The sequence below is a fragment of the Hevea brasiliensis genome, chromosome 4 (assembly GCF_030052815.1).
Source record: "Hevea brasiliensis isolate MT/VB/25A 57/8 chromosome 4, ASM3005281v1, whole genome shotgun sequence".
Lineage (NCBI taxonomy): Eukaryota > Viridiplantae > Streptophyta > Magnoliopsida > Malpighiales > Euphorbiaceae > Hevea > Hevea brasiliensis.
In genome coordinates this window covers 104,062,239-104,081,346 of record NC_079496.1, presented here as the reverse complement: position 1 = coordinate 104,081,346, position 19,108 = coordinate 104,062,239, and the positions used below count along the sequence as shown (strand labels likewise).

The window sequence follows — 19,108 nt, the reverse complement described above, 5'->3', positions numbered from 1 at the left end:
TGTACTTAGCATGTAGGTGCTTGAATTGTGTATTTGAACAATTGAAATTTTAGGGTTTTTGGAAGAAATGGTAAGGGCTTTGTAAATTGACCAATTCAGCAGCCTTGTGGTACATAAAAGATTGTTTAATTTTATGTAATTGCTTGGTGAATTATGGTACCAAGGATGGTAGAATGTGTATGTAAATGTTGTTGGAAATGATAAGTGGTAATTAGGTATGTTTATGTGTGTAAATTGTTGAATTTGAACTTTTTAATTTTAAATTGTAATTGAGGTATTGAGGGTTTGTATATTCTGCCCAAATTGACTATAATGTGATGTGTTGAATGGTTATGGTTTGGTACCAATTCAGAATTGGGCATGAGAAATGGACTTATAACAAGGTGAATGTGCAATTGATAGGTGTTTAAGCAACATGTTTAAGGGCAATATATATTTTAAGCCATAAGTGGAAAATTGTGACCCCAATTGATATGAGGCCAATTGGAGGCAAAACTAGACATAAAATAGACCAATTTTCATGTAGAGGTCATGCCAAAATTCTGTCTAGAAGTGACCTAAAAAAATGACCTAATCCGGAATTGTGACTTTAAGAACCCAGAATTTGAACATTTGAATAATAGCCATTCAATTGGCCATAACTCACTCAAAACAGGTCCAAATGACCTGATATTTATATCAATGGAAAGCTAAGACATAGAGCTATAACTCTTATGAAGACATCAAAACCCAAAAATGACCAGAACCAAGTCAAATTACTTGCCCAAGTTAGGGTACCAAATCTGCAAGAACTGAATTTGACCTAAAATTGACCAAATTGTACACCAAAGGTGTAATCTGTCTAGTTTTAGTAATTTGACCATATCTTGGTCTATACAACTCAGAATGACCTGTAATTTGTGTCAAAAGTTCAATAAGACATAGAGCTACAAAGTTGCTTCTTTGACCAGAAGCTAAAAACCAAGAAAAAAAGAACATTAGGCTAGACCATTTTAGCATACTAAAACTGGAAATTTGACAATAACATACAATGAAGCATTGAATTAATTTGACTATAAATAATTCTATAAGACTTAAGAAATTGCAAATAAAATTTCTGTTTGACCCTAAGACATAGGGTAACAAGAATTATGAAAAATGCTAGACCTAAATTTTACTACAAGCAATCCAAATAAATTAGTAAAGTCCAGAATCAAAATTGCCTAGTAAGTGAACCAAAAGTCAGAATTGACCTAGTTATGGTTAAATGACCATAACTTAAGTTATACAACTCCAAATGGAGTGATTCAAAAAGGAAATTAAAGATGACACAACGAGAAACAATTTAATGAAGAGAAATCTATTAAATTTATACTGTAGCTTGGTCCAATAGATAGGAAACATTGGCCATGAAATCTGAATAATTGCAATAAAATACAATAAGCTTTGAAATAAAATTAGCAACATATATCAACATGTGAGGAATGAAAAAATGGAACATATTAGTGACATTAAAACTAATTCACCTAGTGTGCATTAAAAGTCAACATTATAGGTTGACTAATGAAAGGAATAGTATTAATAAAATTTAATTATTGAACCTTATTATTAGAAACAATTTAAATGAGTACTGAAACACTTTAAATTGTGTGTTTCAGTTAGAACAGACACTGGGAAGGGAAAAGACCCACTGAGTCAAGGCCAAGAGGCTACTCATCAGAGGTTTGTGCACAACTAGTTTTTAATTGATTTTTGTTTTGAATATTTTATATAATTAAATGACTTTATTTCCCCTATGTATTATGTTTATCAAGTATTGAATTTATTTCACTGATTATTGAAATTGTTATAGTATGCATGAGTTTAGTTTTGTCAAATGGTATTTAAACAAGTATTAAGCATTGTTGTGGATTGAATGAATTATGTTTTGGAAAATTGTGATAGAATATGTTTTGAATTGTGATGGGCAATTTGCATAGAAAAATACAAATTTATTTTTTGAATTGTGATGAACATAAAAATTATTGGATATTGGAATTGACTTTGAATCGAATTGTGTTGTGATTTATGCTCATAAAAAAGACAAAGAGATTTATGATATTGTTTTATATCTCACTATAGATGCTTGACTAGGTTATTACCCGTCTCTCTCATTTGTTGAGGAGATAATGGAGTTAGCTTTGTTTTGATTACTATGGTACGTGCACAGGCTTAGATTCTCCTCTTATTAGAGGTTAGATCTAAGTTTTTTGTTATGGCCCTTTCGGAAGTTTCATCATTGTGGTATGTACTGTGCACGATGATTCGGCCTCCCCGACCATAGGGAGTTAGAATCACCCCAGAGATGGCCCTTTCGGATTAGTCTTGCATAGTTAGTGAGATAAAGAATGTTTTTTTGAATAGTAAAGAATTTTGATTTTAAATGGGATTTATGCATACTTGATTTTATTGAAATCAATATTTATTTCCATAAATTGCAGGAATTACTTTAATTGTTCAGTTATGATTTGACAAATTGAAATTTTTTATCAAGGTTATTTTAACAAATAATTATATTATTGACAATGATTATTTTGACCTTTGGAATTTTTATGAAGTACAAGATTTCCAAATTATTTGTTATAATTTTATCAACATATATATGGTATTATATTTTAAATTATAGTTGTGCACCACTGAGTTCACCACTCAGCGATAGCTTTGCATGCTGTCGCAGGTGAAAAGAGCATAGAGCAGTTGAGTAAGCTTTCTTGAAGACACATTCAGATCAGCTTCAGGTATATCATAGGTATACTCGTGTACATAGGTTTTGATCTATGCATATAAATATATGTATGTAAATTATTTGAGCAGTTGTATAAAAACTCTTGTTAAATAATTTGGTATGTAATTAAATGCAAACTATTGTAATGTAAATTTGAAATTTCATTTACCTGTATAATTTTGTAATATTAATTTTTGACTCTTGTAATCAATGAAACTTTTATGATGAGGTTGGTTTGAAAATGAATTGATTTGATTATTGAGATTTGAATTATAAGATGAAATGAAGTTTATTGGAGTTGTATTTAAGAAATCATATTGGGAGTATTTTCCTTTTCAAGTTTGAAGAACTATTTTCTCAAAATACAGCCGGCACTCTGCCGAAATTTTGAAAAAATTTTTGTAACACCAAATTTTAATCGATGATTTAATTTTACGAAAATTGATTTAAAATCCCTTGCAGTATATTTAATGGGTTACCGGTAGGCGAAGTACGGTAATTCATTAGGTGTACTACGAGATCATGTTACATCTTACGGAGGAGTAAGGTGTGACATTATCTACTAAAGAAAAAGGAAATTAGAATGAAATAAAAAATAAAAAGATCGAAAATTATTGCTCATAAATATCTATTTTCTCTCAATCATTTTCTGCAAAGAATATATTAGACTTCTTCCTTTCGTTGATGGATATACACATTTTACTACTTCATAATTTTTATTTAATGTGTGTGCGCGTACGCGAGCATGGGAGAGAGATAAAAAAATTAAATTTGAAAAAAAAATAAAAACTTGTTCAAAATTAAAAATTTTAAATAAAATGAGTAATATACATAAATGTTTAGATTTATTCTGCTATTTAACCTTCTTTTTAAATTCTTTTTAAATGCAAAGTTCAGTCAATGAACTAGTTTATTAATCAAATAAAACTTTTAAGTATTATTTTTAAATTAACGCTTAACTTTTCAAATTCAATTTAACTCCTTTGACTACAATTGTGATAAATCTTAAAAATTTGGCTATTTCATGTAAAATTAAAAATTATGAATGTAAATGTAAATTGACTTAAACTTTTAGCATTTTTAGTCCAATTGCCATATTTTAAAAGATGGCCATTTCAGTTACATGTTCATTTCAGTTGCACTGTCTGCTTTTTCTCCGAGATACAACATAAATTGCCTGCTTTTTTTCTGCCAGATCAATAATTAGTGAAACGTGTCTGACGGAAATAGGCGGAAACATATAAAGGGGGAAAAATGATACGCTCAGGATGGTCTTGTATCAATTAATTAATTTGTGTTCCATACAGAATTAACAATAGGAAGAAATAGAAAAAGTAAAAAAAAAAAAAAAAAAATGTAAGGCAACAATTATACATATGTGTAATATAAGATACAGATTATGACAGCCGAACACATCTGCTGTGAGAAATTGCTATCTGCAACCTTTCAACAGATAGGAAGAGGGACTTGAGAAGGTCATGGCAGTTGAAGATCTCTCGCTTTCCGTTCGCTTCCCGGGCGTCTCGCATTCACTGAAGTCAAGGGTTCGGCATTCAGTTGACGTCTTAAATATTTGCAACAAAACACAAAAAATAAATATAAAGGTTAAATTGTGGTCATTATACATAATACGAGCAAAATTTGGCATCCTGAACTACAATACAGGCCATGATATCAAGGATTTTGATAAATAAGAAAGTTGTCATACCGAAACATTTGAAGCTAAATGGGAAACATTCTCAGGCTGAATATTTGGTGCACAATTGTTCTCCTGGTCCATATTGGAGCGCCTTTTTTCTAATATTGTTTCAGGAGTTTCATTTCCCAAAACTTCCAAAGCGTCAGCATATGCAGAGGCGGTGTGCTCGCTTAACTGCTTCATCAACGCAATGGCATCATAGCTTCTCTCACCAGGGCTCAAAAAAATCCCAATATCCTGGAGAAAAGTTCCAAGCATTTTAAAAAATCTTTAAAGAATCTAGTAAACAACAATGAAAAGTTAAATACCAGAGTTTCTCATACCTCAATAGATATGTCTGTGTCAACTCTTGGGCCAGGCAGAAAAGAATTAATGAACCAAGGAGACTTCCATGCTGAAGGAGATTCAATACTCCTTTTGAAAGGAGTTTCACCAAATCTAAAAATGAAAACCATGGAACAAGCAACTCATAAGAAAAAAGAAATCATATAAAAACAAGGATGACTGCTTAAGTAATGACTATAATAAAGAGAGATAAAACTTAAACTTACATGCTAAGATTTTCAGTACCAGCATCATTCCCAGTATTATCAATTGTATTCTCTAAAGGTGCTGATGTAGATGCAAGTAAATGATTTTCATGATTCTTCTTGTAAATGGTAGGGGATCGAACAACTATGCATGAATTTCCAGATGAAGATTCAGAAGCAATACATTGTTCTGATAAAGTTCCCAATATTCTATGGTATAAATTCTTTGGAGTTCGAGAACTTGGAGCAAATGCTTTGTCTCCTTTAAAACCAACTTGATCGGGAGAAAATAGAAGATCATACATGCTGTCTTCACCAAGCGCTCCAGAAAGCTGTTCTGCCTATCAAGAAAAAGAAGAGACAAAGATATACAATAAATTAGGAAGGAAGAGAATTAATCAAGCAGAATCCTACTAATCTCTGAAAGTTATAACCGGATAACCCAATAGATTTACATATAGTCTCAGTTCAGAATAATATGCCCCCAACAGACAAACCAAAAAAAATTAGAGGAAAAGAAATAGATCACAAGTGAAAGACTCACATGTTGGGCATTAGCATCATTATGAACCTTAGTGTTAGCAACACCATCAACAGTCCTTTCCTTCTTGTTGTCCTGGGAATCACTGCTATTACAATCTTTCTCAGAAATTTTATTGTCAACAAATGCAGAGCAATCTCTCCCCTTTTCTTGTCTACCTTCAAGAGCAGGATCCAAATTTTCTTTATCTTCATAGATGGATTCGTGGTTCCTTTTCTGATTAGACGGTGACTGGAGAGATGCTCTGTGAGTTTCACTCTCATCAAATAAAACTTCCAACCTTGAAAACTCCTTGGTCAAACTAGATGTCAAGTCAATCTCAAGTTTTTTGTCTACTCTTCTATCAGACAAAGGTGACAACAAATCACGATTTCGTTTCTTCAAAATGGATGGTGTACCAGTGAAAGTCCTAGCAGCACTCTTCAGGACAGCATCAGGACTATCATCTCGAGATGGTGACTCCCATAACCTAAATGGAGTGATGCAGTTCATTGATGACATCATTAATTGACGGATACCAAGAGGGCTATACTCTTGCTGCATATCACTACCAGATTGAATAAGATCACAGCTCAGAAAAGGAATATCCAAGCTTGGGAAACGTGGAGGTTCATAGCATAGAGCTCCCGCATCCTGCTGTTCTGTGTGCACATTTGGCATTTCATCCACAGGACACGACTGTATGGTATCGGAACCAGAAGTGAAAGTGTCCGGTGGAGCTAATTTTGAAGGTTCCCGCAGATAATGTTGCTCTTGCATGTCTGTGTTATCTGTACCATCACCACAGGGAGATCTATCAGTGCCATCAGTGTATATAAAGCCATCATGTGCACTTATAACATACTCTTGTTCATTTGCCGCAAAAGAATGATTAATTATTTGATTTTGTTCCCTTCTGCATATTAGATTACTATCATCAGCCGAAAGTAGTGAAGGGCCAGATGGAAATGGTTGGCTGCATGTAGCGGCCAATACAACAGATTTTGAAGGACTAAATGGTTGTGCACTTCTGTCAGTTTCAGATATCTGGTAGTTTGAGGATTGACAGTTTAAGGAATCTATACATGCAACTGAGTTTGAGCCCTTTGTAAAATTTCCAGAGGAGAAAACCCCACCATTCATTGCATCTGCAAATAAGAACCGGCAGCATTCATCATCTGATATAAAGATGTGGTCTGGTTTAGCAGAACCTGCAGTCATGTTTCCCATAGAAGTTTGAAATGGAACATTCACCAGTTCATGGCTTTCATTTGCAGCTATACAATGAGTTGATAACCCCGATGACTCCTGCCCTAGTTCTAGAGAAGATATGTTAGGCAACTCCTGTGAGTTAAATTGATACTCGCTGCTTGCAGAAGTTATAGTGTTCTGTGAGAAATTTTGCTGAAGAAAGTTGGAAGAGCAACCCACTTCACAAGGTATTTCAGGGATAGAAAAAGTGACATCTCCCACTGACGTGAAGTATTGTTCTGAACAAGATGCTGGACTAGAGCTTCGCTCCTTTCCTAAACCAGACTCCTCAGCAAGCTGGAATTCTTCTGTTGTATGTAAAACTGCATTACCAAAGCCACTGGCAGTTTGAGAGCAGCCAGCAATGATTGACTCTTGACTGCATTCTGATATTTCCTCTGTTTCTATTCCACATTTTGGGCCAGGATCATCTCCACTGCTTTGCACCCTTGAAGAAGATGAAGGCATAGGTTGATTTTGGTGTGGAACAAGAGGGAGGCCTTGGAACTGTTCTAATAGACCTGATGCCAAGTAAGAGTCCAATTTCTTTTTCACAGAACTATTCCAGTGATTTTTTATAGCATTGTCTGTCCTGTTGACCAAACAAGCATAGAAGGATCACAAATTGAGCTGATTGAGGTAACTCACAAAGCAGATGGAAATCACATATATTTAGAAAATGAATTCAAACCATTGAAAACAATGAAGATAAATTATAAGCATCTGAAATTTAAGCAAAGAAGAACCGAAAGTTGGCGCCTCTGTTGCAAATAATAAATCAACAAACCTTCCAGGCAAGAATTTTGTAAGCTCTGCCCATCTGTTCCCATAAATCTGATGAGCACGAATCAAGGACAACTCCTCCTGCTGGGTCCATGCTTCTTTGTTTATTGAAGGATTAAGATGATTATGCCACCTAAAATATTAGAAAAGCAATATCTTTTAAATAGTCACAATATCTTCCAAGAAGGATAAAACTAAAGCTTCTGACAGTATTTAAATTAATAGGAGCAAAGGAACAAATTTAGGTAACATAGATATATCCATAGATCAGCTATAGCTATCTTTACCTTTCCCTGCACTGCTTTCCAATTCGTCCAGGTAAATGCTGTGCAATTGTGGACCACTTTTTTGGCCCATATTTGTTCACCAGTTCAATTATTATTTCATCCTCCTGTTTACATTTTGAAGAAAAGCAGGCAATCACATATCAGTTATCACGAAAATATATACAATCCAATTTAATGAAGTTAGCAAAAATATAAGCAGGGTGCGAATTTCACGGATAATAAACAACTATATGGATAGTACCTCCTTTGACCATGGACCTTTAACAAGCTCTGGATTTAAGACCTTCTGCCACCTATGAAGGCATTGTACATCTGTCCGGTCCTTAAAACACTCAGCTACAGACAGCCCAATATTACAATTAGCTAACTGAAGGTAATGTATCATAAAAATTGGGGAATCAAAGGTAGTGCCTAAAAGAGAGAGTGACAAAAATTTCAAACAACACAAGGAAAAGGGGGAAAAAGGGGCTTTAGCCCAAATGATATAAAAAAAAAAAAAGGTTCATAAACCCATAGTTAACATACAACAATATGAGTCCAATTACAATGTTGCTGAGAAGAAGTCAGGTGAGTCTTGTCACACAACATTTTCTCTGCAAAGTTCCAAAGTTTTGGCAACATATTGAGTTGAGCACAAGGGCACCACATTTTAAAAATAAAGGGAGAGAGAGAGAGAGAGAGAGAGAGAGAGAGATCATTAAAAAAAAAAAAAATTAGATGTGAAGCTTAAGTAAAATCCCCAGAATAGCTTGCAGATAGAGATTCTTGTGGAAGTGTTGCATATGCAAAGCACTTCTATCCACTAGATTGTATTCTAGAGATGTAATACCTAAATTAAAAATTGCAGTGATCATTACCCATTATCAACTACTTACTTGGAGAAGCACATATCAGTTGTAACTTACTAACAAAGTAACACTAAATTGATCCTTTAAAAAGCCAGAAATTTACAACATGAAGGTTATTGCACATCAATGACTCAATTATGTAAAGACACCTAAGAGTTTAAATAAATTGTGAAAAGAAAAATAACGAAATGAGAAGAGAGTAAGTGAAAGATAAGGATAAGGAAATAATCCTCATTTTTATAAGATGACTGGAGATAACATATAAGTTCACAACCATACCAATTTTTTTCCAGTTTTTTCCTTTGAAACGCTGAACAGCCTTGCGCAAAATCTCATCCTATACACATATTATACACAATCAATAATACAAAAGATAATAAGAAAACATGCACATATATGACTGGATATGAATTTACATCAATATATCAGCGGAGTATTAGTTTCATGGATAAAGTTAAAAGCAAATCTCAGTAGAAACTGTACACACTTCACATACATCTAAAACATAATCCTAAAACATAATTTTGGGATTTGAGATGTCAATTAGGGAGAAGGGAAATAGCAAATTTTCCAACAAATATGTCAAACCAAATTTGCAATTAAACATCTTCAGTGCATACTTAAAACTAATGTTTTGAACTCACATGTTAAACACTATCTAATTTGAAGAGCAAAAGAGTGATATTACTGACCCACGCAAAGAAGAGTCGCTAAAAGAGCTGCAAATAAACATTACCTCTTCAGCTGTCCATTGCCCCTTTGTAGAGCGCCTTGCTGGACCACTGGTCCGTCTGCAAAAGGAATATGTATATATAAGTAATTGCATGATGGTATTCAAACTAAGTAGTGATAACACAGTCATTGTCTCTATCAAAGGAAATACTAGTCATAGCAACAATAAGAGTAAGTGATATAACTAAAGACCATTTTAAAATCCTTAAATGTCAAATTACTGGGAACAGAGAATAAAAACTTCCCATCTCGAGGAGGAGGAGAAGAACAGAATTGCATGGCATCGTGTAGTTATACTTGTAGAAAAGAAAGCTAAAGAAACAATTGTAAAGAAGCAAACCAAGCAAACAGTTAAAGACTAGGTACCAAGTAAAGCATACATGTTAATTTTTAATTTTATCTCTACTACACAGAAGAGCACCAACAGTAGTATGTCCATGCTTCAATCATTTAAGATGTTTCAAAGGCAAGCACACCAAAAGGCATGAGATCACATACAAAAAGCCATCTGAAATTCTAAATGGTTTTAAAAAATTACCCATGCAGAGGCCGGATTCTCTGAACACCCTCACTGTGCCCATCTGATGAGGGAGCAGAAATTGACTTGTCACTTTCCATTGAATTTCGATAGAAAAATAAAGCAGCATACCCCAATTCCCACACTACAGCAATTTTCTCCAGAGTATGTCCTCAAAGTCATCATAAATCTCCCTACTAAGCAATTTGAATTTCCCTCTTGCCAGACAAAACCACAATCTAATATACGAACAAAATGAATCTCAAATTGACATAATCTACATCACATAAAGAGAAACTCTACATGATGGAGAAAGAATAGAAAGTAACTTTTCTCAGAGACATTATACAAGTGGAACTCTAGCTCAGTGTGCATCAGTAACATACACAACCAGGAAGCAATATTTGTATCACAAATAGGAATGGACTCTCAATAGATTAGAATTAAATTAATCATCGTCCATGATAATATAGTACAACAAAATAATGCAAGAAAAACATGTTCCATCCTTGAATTGCACTACGGTTAGTTAACATTAAGAATTCGGGATCAGGGCTTAGTTCAGTTTCTAAAATTCAAAATTAAAGAAGATGGAATTCAAGAGTATGAACTGACACCACAAATGATGAATTGAATTTCTTAAATTCAAACCCTAGATCATGATCAAAGTCACAAATTTCAAAGTTTGGTTAAAATAAACAAAAAACAACTTCACCGATTTATTCAAATTTCTTCAATTCAAAACCTCTCATAAAGGGATCAAATTTTAGAGAAATAATATTTAAAATCCATTAATAAATTAAAAAAAAAAATCAAAAGCACATACCCAACTGAGCTTTAGAAAGAGAAATGCAGAGATAGCAAGAAGAGAGACCGATACGGTACGCATTTGCAGATCCTAAAGGAGTTCAAGAGATCTGCAAAATGCAAATGCACTGAAAGAGTACAGTGTGTGAGAGAGAGAGAGAGAGAGAGAGAGAGATTGAAACGGTCCAGAGAGCTATTCAAACATAAAGGGGCGGACTCTAGAGTTTCAAACCCTATGGCTTAAAGCTCGAGCATGTTTTGGATGATATGAGCGGTCCAGATCATGCCACGCGGTTATCTCAGCCGTCCTTTTCTGGTGACTGAAATTTAAAAACTTAAACTCAACGGGCAAATTATTTTTCTTTCTTTTTATTATTTTTGCTTTTTAGCTATTTATTTGTATTTTTCTGAGATAAACAAAAATAAATATTTACTATTTTATGTTACTTTTTAAATTTAATAAAATGGATATTTAGTCTTAAAGTAATTTTTATTAATAATAAAAATTATCTTTCTTTTAATTTAGAAAAATTAAAATTTAATTTATATATTTTAACTAAATAATGATTTAATTTATATATTTTTAAAAAATATATTATTTAATTTTTATATAGACTTTCATTAAATTATTTAGTTTATTCATTAAATTTTTCATTAATTAATATTTGTTAATCTATTATTTAGTTTCTCTATTTTAGTGAAACTAATTAGTTAATTTCTATATTTTAAAAAAATATATTAATTAATTTCTATAATTTGACTTTGTTAACTATTTAGTCTTATAATTATTTTTTATACTTAAATTATTTTAATTCCCTCCCCCTTATTTTTTCTTATCATTTATGATTTCTCTCTCTATGTTTCTTTTTTTCTATATCCATGCTTTTCTCTTCCTTATTCTCTCTTTATTTTTATTTGTTAATAAAAATAGTATAAACTGTCTAGATAAAAAAGTTAATAAATTTATTTAAATTTATAAATAATTAATAAAAATTATTTTTAAGTAGAAAAAATATAAAAATGATGTCAATTAGAAATTAAAAAAATTAAATTAAGATTTATTTTCCACATAGAAAAATTTTTATTTTTATCTAAGAATATTTCTCAAAATACATGAACTAACTAATTAATTTTACTAAAATAAAAATACTATATAGTAGTATTTTTTAAAATATAGAGATTAACTAATTAATTTCTTTAAAATAGATACATTAAATAGTAGTGCGAATAGTATGAGGAACGAAAAATTTAATAAGTGACTAAATAGTCTAACAAAAATTTTTACAAGAACCAAATAATATATTTTTTAAAGCATAAAAATCAAGTAATTAGTTTTATTAAAATATAAGAACTAAATAATAATTTTGCCTTTAATTTGAAATTGTTTTTTTTTTACAAATAACTAATTATAATTTTATAATATATACTTTAATAATTAGCTAAATCCATTTAATTATGTTTAAAGTTAGTTTTTGAAATTACCAATTTCTTAGTGGATGTGTTAATATTGATTAGAATAATTGGTAATATAATAACAAATTAAATATTTAAAATTTGATAATTTCTTTTACTTATATAATTTTTTAATTTAATAAAAAGATAATTATACGATTGTCTAAAAAGGAAAATATTCAATATCTTAAGTTTAAGAGTCTCAAATCATTTAATGTATCAGAATCTTATGAGCATATCTCAAAATTAGGAACATTAAAATTATTGAGATTTTGCTAAGAAGATGGGTGCCGTATTATACAGGTCGAAACTGCGAGCAATTCCGCTGAAATTATAATGGCGCATTCACGTGAGTCCTCCAGATTTTATATATATATATTAAGTTGAATTTTTTATAATAATAAATTTAATAATTATTACATTATATATTTATTTCAAAATAAGTAGTATAGTAGTGAAAACGAGTGTTAAATCCAAAGGACTGAATTTAAATATAAAAAAATATGTGATAATTTTATTAATATTTAAATTATTGAAATTGAATAAAATTGAAAAATAAATTTAATTAAATACTAAAATTAAAATTAACTATAAAGAATACAATAAAAATTGGTTGTAAAATCAAATCAATTAAGCACTAAGGTATTCCTAATTTTACTAGGTCTAATTACCAATTCCAATTCTTCTATTTAGCAATCTAAATTTAATAATTAACACAAAAATTAATAATCTATTTCGAGACTTACCAAAATATTAACTGAAATTTAAAATCTATCTCCAATAGTAAAACAATCCTAATTAATCACTAAACACCATGATTATTCCCATAACTCCACAGGTTAAACTTTTTTTTCCTGCTCCAATTATTATTCCTGTGATATTTATTATTCTTCACAAATCCATAATTTTCCTTCTCAATGGTAATTGTAAGCTAGTTGATATCCAAAAGTATTAAGACTACGTTTGATTGAAAGTAATGTAATATAATATAATCAATTATATAATAAAATGAAATTTATAATGTAATGTAATTGACATTATGTTCCTATATTTGGTTACAATAAAATTACAAGTGATGTAATGAAAAGATAATTTTTGTTTTAATATTTAATTTATTTATAGTATTAATAATAAGTTATTAGTAATGGCTGTAGTAATTGGTGATTAAGAGGTAATAATAACTAAGTGGTGGTGATAGTGATAATATTAGTCATTAGGTAGTGATGGTGGTGACAACAATAATGATGATAAGGTAAGAGTGGTGGTGGTGGTCAAAAGGGTGGCAGGGTGAGATAGTTATAGTGGCAGTAGTGGCCAAGTGGTAGTAATAGTAATCAAATGGTGGTAATGTTGATAATAATGGTGTGTGACAAGATGGTTATGATTGATAGTAACGGTGGTAGTGGTAGTAGTGGTTGATAATGGTAATTGTAGTAGTGTTAAAAATAAATAAAAAAATAAAAAAATAAAAAAATAATCATAATTATATTCATTTTTTTATGTAATTATCATTACGAGTTACTTTACATAAGGTAATTATCATTCCATTACATTAAATTTTTTTTATTATTAAATAATATAATAAATATGTAATATAATCATAGTTACGATATAAATTTAATTACATTATACCAAATCATATCAAATATCGCCTAAGTTCAAATAATAAACATATCAAATATCAACTAAATTCAAATAATAAACAATTATATTAATAAAAAATTAGTATAAAATTTCTGAAATTAAAATTAAATCTAAACTACATCAGATATCTAAATAAAATTTTAGTTCAACATAATAATAAAATCAAGAACAAGTTCAAATTGAAATAAAAACTAAAACATCCTAACAATTAATTTAGAAATTAAATCAAGAAAACAGGGAAAAGAAGAAAAACTTTGAAAATCTGTGGAGGCATTGAATCCTTCAATATTCAGGTTAATTATATATATATATATATATATATATATATATATATATATATATATATATATATAATTTACGCCTTGAGTTTTCCGTGAAAAATTTATTAGATCTCTATGCTTTGATTTGAACCTATTAAATATTAAATATAGAAGCCTTTATTAATGTAAAGGTTACACATTTTACATTGATGTGATTGAAATGCGTTCAAAAAATTGTGTTGATTAAACAAGTGAAGAGTCGAATACCAATTTATTGTGAATATATAATAAATTTTATATTTTAAAAATAAATTATACGCAACTCGGCAAAGAATTTTTTTTTTCTCTTTATTTAATCAAAATCATCTCTCTTTTTTAAATGGCTATCTCGTTAAAATTGTTGGTCTAAATTACTGAAGTTTCTTGATACATTTCCTTGACTTTTCAAAATATTTTGGGGATGGGAACCTATACAATTTAGCTAAAAATGCTGAACCCTTAATAATGAAGCTTTTGAATATTTTGGAAGGCCATGCCCCACTAAGCTGTCCCCGGTTTTCTGAACACATGGAAACCAACTTGCACCGAACAGACAATTATCCAGCTCCACGCCCATCACAAAGTTGGTTAATGGTTGCAAAACATTGAGATCAACCATATCAAACTTATTCAAAAATAAATAAATAAATAAATAAAGTTTGATTATGTTGGACCCTAATCTCCCATGCATCTATGCAATAATGGAATGTCAAACAAGGCAATTAAATTATGATAATATCAGTTGCATATCAAAAATAAAATAAAAAACACATTATCGTATCTGTCGGAGACAAACTCTAATGGTATCGTACAAAATTGCCCTCAAAACTCGCCACTTACATCAAAATTTCTCTCATGATGCTCCAACTTTCTGAGCTTTAGTTGGTCGACCAGTTGAATAATTATCTCTAGATTGAGAGTGTTTGCCACCACCCCTATAGTGTCTTCCTCTCCTGTTGAAGTAAGCACAAAAATTTAGATTGGTAGTAACAGGAATCCAGGTGAGCTCCTTGACTATACAGAATGAAGCAAATAACCAATGCGGATGGAATAAAAGATACAGCATGTCTAATGATATGCAAAATTCTACTGTGAATTTAATTCTCTAATGATCAAGAACTTACAAATTTTCAAAAGAATAAATAGCTTATGAACTAACTAGAAAAATTACTAATCTATTACTAAAAATTGGATTAGCAAGTAAATAAGCTGTGAACTGAGTTAAAAAATTGTTATTCTATTAGCAAAGTTTAGATTGATAATCAAGCAACCGAAATATTTATACTTAATAGAATGAATTAAGGTGTATTAATTTAAAATTATATTTTGAAAATGCTTCTGACTTCTCCCAAGCGACAATATCATAATAGCACTTGCTTAGTTTTATCATCTATTTTGGGGGACAAAAAGTGGGATTTCAACAAAAATAACAACTACTAAACTTTAATTCCAAACTAGTTGTAATAGGTTAACAACCAGCATAAAACTCAATCAATTCTCATGAGTATGGATCCTTTTTTTATCAATTCTCATGAGTATGAAGTTTTGAAAATTTCTGGGGGCCCTAAGCCCTTGAGAAGCTCCACCTCTTTAAATAAACATATTTTATAGTCATGTTTGCAAGTGGTTTATAATCCAATTATCCAAATAAAATAGGAAGTATAAAATGTACTAATTCTGACCTTCCTCGGTTGCCCTTATTTTCCCAGTGCTTTTCTTGATTGCCCCGTAGTAGATTCCAGTATTCCCTCTCTGCGTCACCTATGTTCACAGAATAACAGACAAGAAAAACAGCTTCCTATCAGTGCGCATTCCATAGTGTAGAGCAATGGTCATAAAAAGGCCATCAATTGGAATTCAATTTTATCACAAGCTGCCACACTCAGAAGTAAAAGGAAGAAGAAGAGAAAAGGAAAAAAGAAAACATATTAAAATCAGTAACAATATAAGAACTCAAGTAAAGCTGAGATCGAAACCTACCAGTCACTGGTTCTAAAATAGCAATGAAATTCTTTACCATTAGACCACCTTCTTTAGCTAACACTGCAGCTGCACGAGCTTTCTGAGCTGCTTCAGGTTGTTCAAATCTAACATATCCTGAATCCTCTCCAATCTTGAAATCAACAAACTTGACCAAGAAGAAAAAAAAAATGATATATATATGATAAGAGGTATCAGTGCAACACAAAAAGGACAAAAGCCCAGACCAACTTCTAGGAACAAGTTGCAAGAATGACTTCTCTCCATTCTAAACGAATGATTGAAATGGATAGAAAAGGACTGACAAGATAGAGATGAAAGATTCATGATACAGCATCCAGCTTCTTGACAGTTTTGAGTTTTGACGTTTGATTTGAATGAAACATAATTCAGCAAGCAGGAAAAGTATAATGCTTATCCTAAAAAAGAAGAGGGAACCTTCATGGTACCTTGACAGTGCCAAATTTTCCCAAGACAGCCTTCAGATCCTCACGCAATACAACATTCATGTCATCCCTGTAGGCCTCAGCAGCCTTGGATTTTTCCTCTTTTTCCTTGTCCTTTCCAGTGGGATCTTCAGCTGACTTCTCCCCTTCTTCCATTTTTATTTCTTTACTTTCAGAGCCAGTTTCCTCATTACCCTTTTCTTCCTTTCCCTCCTCAATATTCATCTCATTATTTTCTTTATCAGCAGAGGCATTCTCTGACTCCTCAGTTTCATTTTCTTCAGCATCATTCTCTGAGGAATTTATTCCTCCATCTGCTTTACAGACCTTTGAATCAACACTTGCAGGCGCTTGAGCACCATCACGTTCTACAGAATCTCCAGCTGACAAGGCCTTTAAAGTAAATGCGACAATTAAATCCTTGGGATAGCTGTTATCATCACAAGGGGAGACAAATTAATTAACAATCATTCAGAGAAAAAGTCCCACCAATAAACATAGGATTGTTTAGTTACTAACGTTGCTTCTGCATTTGAATTGTTCTTATTATTTGAACTTGTAAACGGGCGGGAATTTTTTAATTCCTCTTCCTCTTTTGCTCTTTCTGCATCAAAGTCCTTCCTGATATGGACAGAGCATATATTATAAGTTTAAAAAAAATCTCAGGCAATAAAAATGTTGTAGTTGCATCATGTTATATATGCACATGCCCATTATTCAAATTCAAAAGAAGAATAAGGTTTGCATGCTTAGTATGATGACAAACAATCATGAGCATAGCTTACTTTGGCTTCAATTCTAGCTGTACACCTTCGAAAAACAAACTTTGCTTCAAAACATTTTCAGTATCTTTCTCTGTTGAGAACTCGATCAAAGCCGTGCCACAAAATACCCTTTTGTCAGCCACATGACGAGGCATCCTCACACTAGACACCTAAAATCATGAGAAAAACACTCAAGCTTTAACAAACATAAACATCTGAGGCAGCTATTTCCATGATGACACCGTTGATAATTCAAAATGAACTCACAGCAAGTAGTGGGATCATCTATTACCTTGGCATAATTTCCAAAAAAAGATTCCACATCTTCCCGCTTCACATCATACTGTAAAGGTGATGCAGCAATTGTTCTTACGTCTAACTGCTCTATTGCCTCTTCTGGCTTTAAAAGTGCAGCAATCCTACCAACTTTCCTCCCTGAGATAGACAAGCCAGCAAACTGTTTGGTAATAATAAAAAAAATTTTAAAAAAAAAATTTAAACAAAACAACATATTTCTGTGAATATAAGGCGATATAAAAGAAGAAGATTAGGTTAACTCTGATTAGTTTTGGAGCCCAAGTAAACAGACCAATCAGAAATTCAACAAGGAAAAATCTCAAATCAAATGCAATCCCACCGACAGAAAACAACAATGAGAACAAGTTAGAATCCTGAATTGTTAAGGTCCTTGCATAAACCTCTAAAAGTAGTTGAAAGATCCAGGGATTGCTCCATCCTTATAAAATCCAATACCACAAAGGATTAAACAATACGAAATTACACCCCTCTAAGCTATGAAGTTAAACCAAAGCTCCACTGAGCAAAGATTTTGGAATCCTCATTTACTTAAATTAGCTAAGCTGATTTTATTTTCTTATCGTGCACTTAATTCATTAACTAAGCAAAGCATATTTTAGGGAGAAATGAAAATGAGAAAAAAAAGGGCAAAAAAATAGAAAAGTTACCATCTTCAGAAACTTTAACAGAATTAGATTTCCTAAGAGTTTCAGCAACTGCCTTAACAGTATCTTCCGGCACCTCTTCGGGCTTCACGTCCTTCAGTTTCAAATAACCTTTCATCTTCTTAAAGGAGCATATCAAAGCAAGACTAACCACTGTTTTACAAAGTCAAGATGAACAATTTCCAAACAACAGAGAATATAATCTGCACTAAAGCCAAACTCATAACCAAATACCAAAAACCAATAATATTGAAGTGAATAGTGAAAGGATACTGCCATCTTCACTGGCGTTGATAGTGTTTGTCATAAAATTGTCCCTAGGGAGGTTGCTATCACTGAAGTAAAACTCCACCTGAGATGCACAACACGGGAACCACATACAGGAAAATTAACACTTTAACTAGCCATTCAACAAGAAATCGCACTCAAGATTATATGCAACTGACCTGTCTAAGGACTTCCTTCGCTGTCCCTTCGTCCAAAGAAGGAGTCGCCATTGTTGTGCAGCAGAAGGTGTAGGGAGAAAAAGTAACTGATCAATCAAAAACAGGAGAAAGAGCTTTATTAGGGTTTTTGAGAGTCCCGCTTAAGAGAGAGATGGATTTCAGTTTTTTAAGCGCGTTCTATGAAGTGGACAGGGTTTACCTTCTCCGGGTTCACCGCCTCGAAGAGGCAACAAAAGGTCCAAAATACCCCTTCTTAGATATTAAATTGTCAAAAAAAAAAGGATAATTTTTAGGAAAAATTAATTTTACATCCTTGAAGTATGTCATAATTAATATTTTTGTCTTTTATTTTAATATCTAATGGCAATGTCTATGGTTTTTTACCACCTAAAACATAG

At 31.7% G+C, this 19,108-nt stretch overlaps 2 protein-coding genes across 4 annotated transcripts; both read right to left on the bottom strand.

Annotated features, from left to right (window-relative positions):
* Positions 1-4,001: 4,001 nt before the first annotated feature.
* LOC110654284 (transcription factor MYB3R-1) lies at positions 4,002-10,915 on the bottom strand. Of its 2 annotated transcripts, none has more exons than XM_021810217.2 (12): positions 10,737-10,915; positions 9,932-10,149; positions 9,398-9,452; positions 8,941-8,998; positions 8,055-8,149; positions 7,814-7,917; positions 7,531-7,659; positions 5,517-7,335; positions 4,994-5,313; positions 4,766-4,880; positions 4,452-4,679; positions 4,002-4,275 (listed from the first exon to the last, which is right to left on the bottom strand). In XM_021810217.2, exons 2-12 carry the CDS (start codon positions 10,009-10,011, stop codon positions 4,273-4,275), a joined length of 3,006 nt encoding a protein of 1,001 aa, XP_021665909.2. In that variant the 5' UTR covers positions 10,012-10,149; positions 10,737-10,915; the 3' UTR covers positions 4,002-4,272. The 2 variants fall into 2 exon arrangements, with proteins under 2 accessions (XP_021665909.2, XP_021665908.2); XM_021810216.2 differs by having other exon boundaries at positions 4,002-4,307; positions 10,737-10,914.
* A 3,904-nt stretch (positions 10,916-14,819) lies between these two features.
* Positions 14,820-18,892, bottom strand: LOC110654285 (la protein 1). Of its 2 annotated transcripts, none has more exons than XM_058145791.1 (10): positions 18,711-18,892; positions 18,538-18,616; positions 18,268-18,417; positions 17,595-17,737; positions 17,324-17,472; positions 17,058-17,159; positions 16,542-16,968; positions 16,130-16,240; positions 15,795-15,873; positions 14,820-15,065 (listed from the first exon to the last, which is right to left on the bottom strand). In XM_058145791.1, the coding sequence occupies exons 1-10, from the start codon at positions 18,759-18,761 to the stop codon at positions 14,935-14,937; spliced, it is 1,422 nt and encodes a 473-aa protein (XP_058001774.1). In that variant the 5' UTR covers positions 18,762-18,892; the 3' UTR covers positions 14,820-14,934. The 2 variants fall into 2 exon arrangements, with proteins under 2 accessions (XP_058001774.1, XP_058001772.1); XM_058145789.1 differs by having other exon boundaries at positions 16,093-16,240; positions 18,711-18,890.
* Positions 18,893-19,108: the final 216 nt, after the last annotated feature.

What these genes read in the sequence shown, in the direction of transcription:
- LOC110654284 (XM_021810216.2), bottom strand. Translation starts at nt 10,011, where the DNA reads ATGGAAAGTGACAAGTCAATTTCTGCTCCCTCATCAGATGGGCACAGT. An exon ending in AGAATCCGGCCTCTGCATGG is followed by an intron (nt 9,453 to 9,931) that starts GTAATTTTTTAA and finishes TTCCTTTTGCAG; the next exon opens with ACGGACCAGTGGTCCAGCAA. An exon ending in ACACAGACATATCTATTGAG is followed by an intron (nt 4,680 to 4,765) that starts GTATGAGAAACT and finishes ACTTTTCTCCAG; the next exon opens with GATATTGGGATTTTTTTGAG.
- LOC110654285 (XM_058145789.1), bottom strand. Translation starts at nt 18,761, where the DNA reads ATGGCGACTCCTTCTTTGGACGAAGGGACAGCGAAGGAAGTCCTTAGA. An exon ending in TGTTAAAGTTTCTGAAGATG is followed by an intron (nt 17,738 to 18,267) that starts GTAACTTTTCTA and finishes TGTCTATCTCAG; the next exon opens with GGAGGAAAGTTGGTAGGATT. An exon ending in TATTTTAGAACCAGTGACTG is followed by an intron (nt 15,874 to 16,092) that starts GTAGGTTTCGAT and finishes CTGTGAACATAG; the next exon opens with GTGACGCAGAGAGGGAATAC.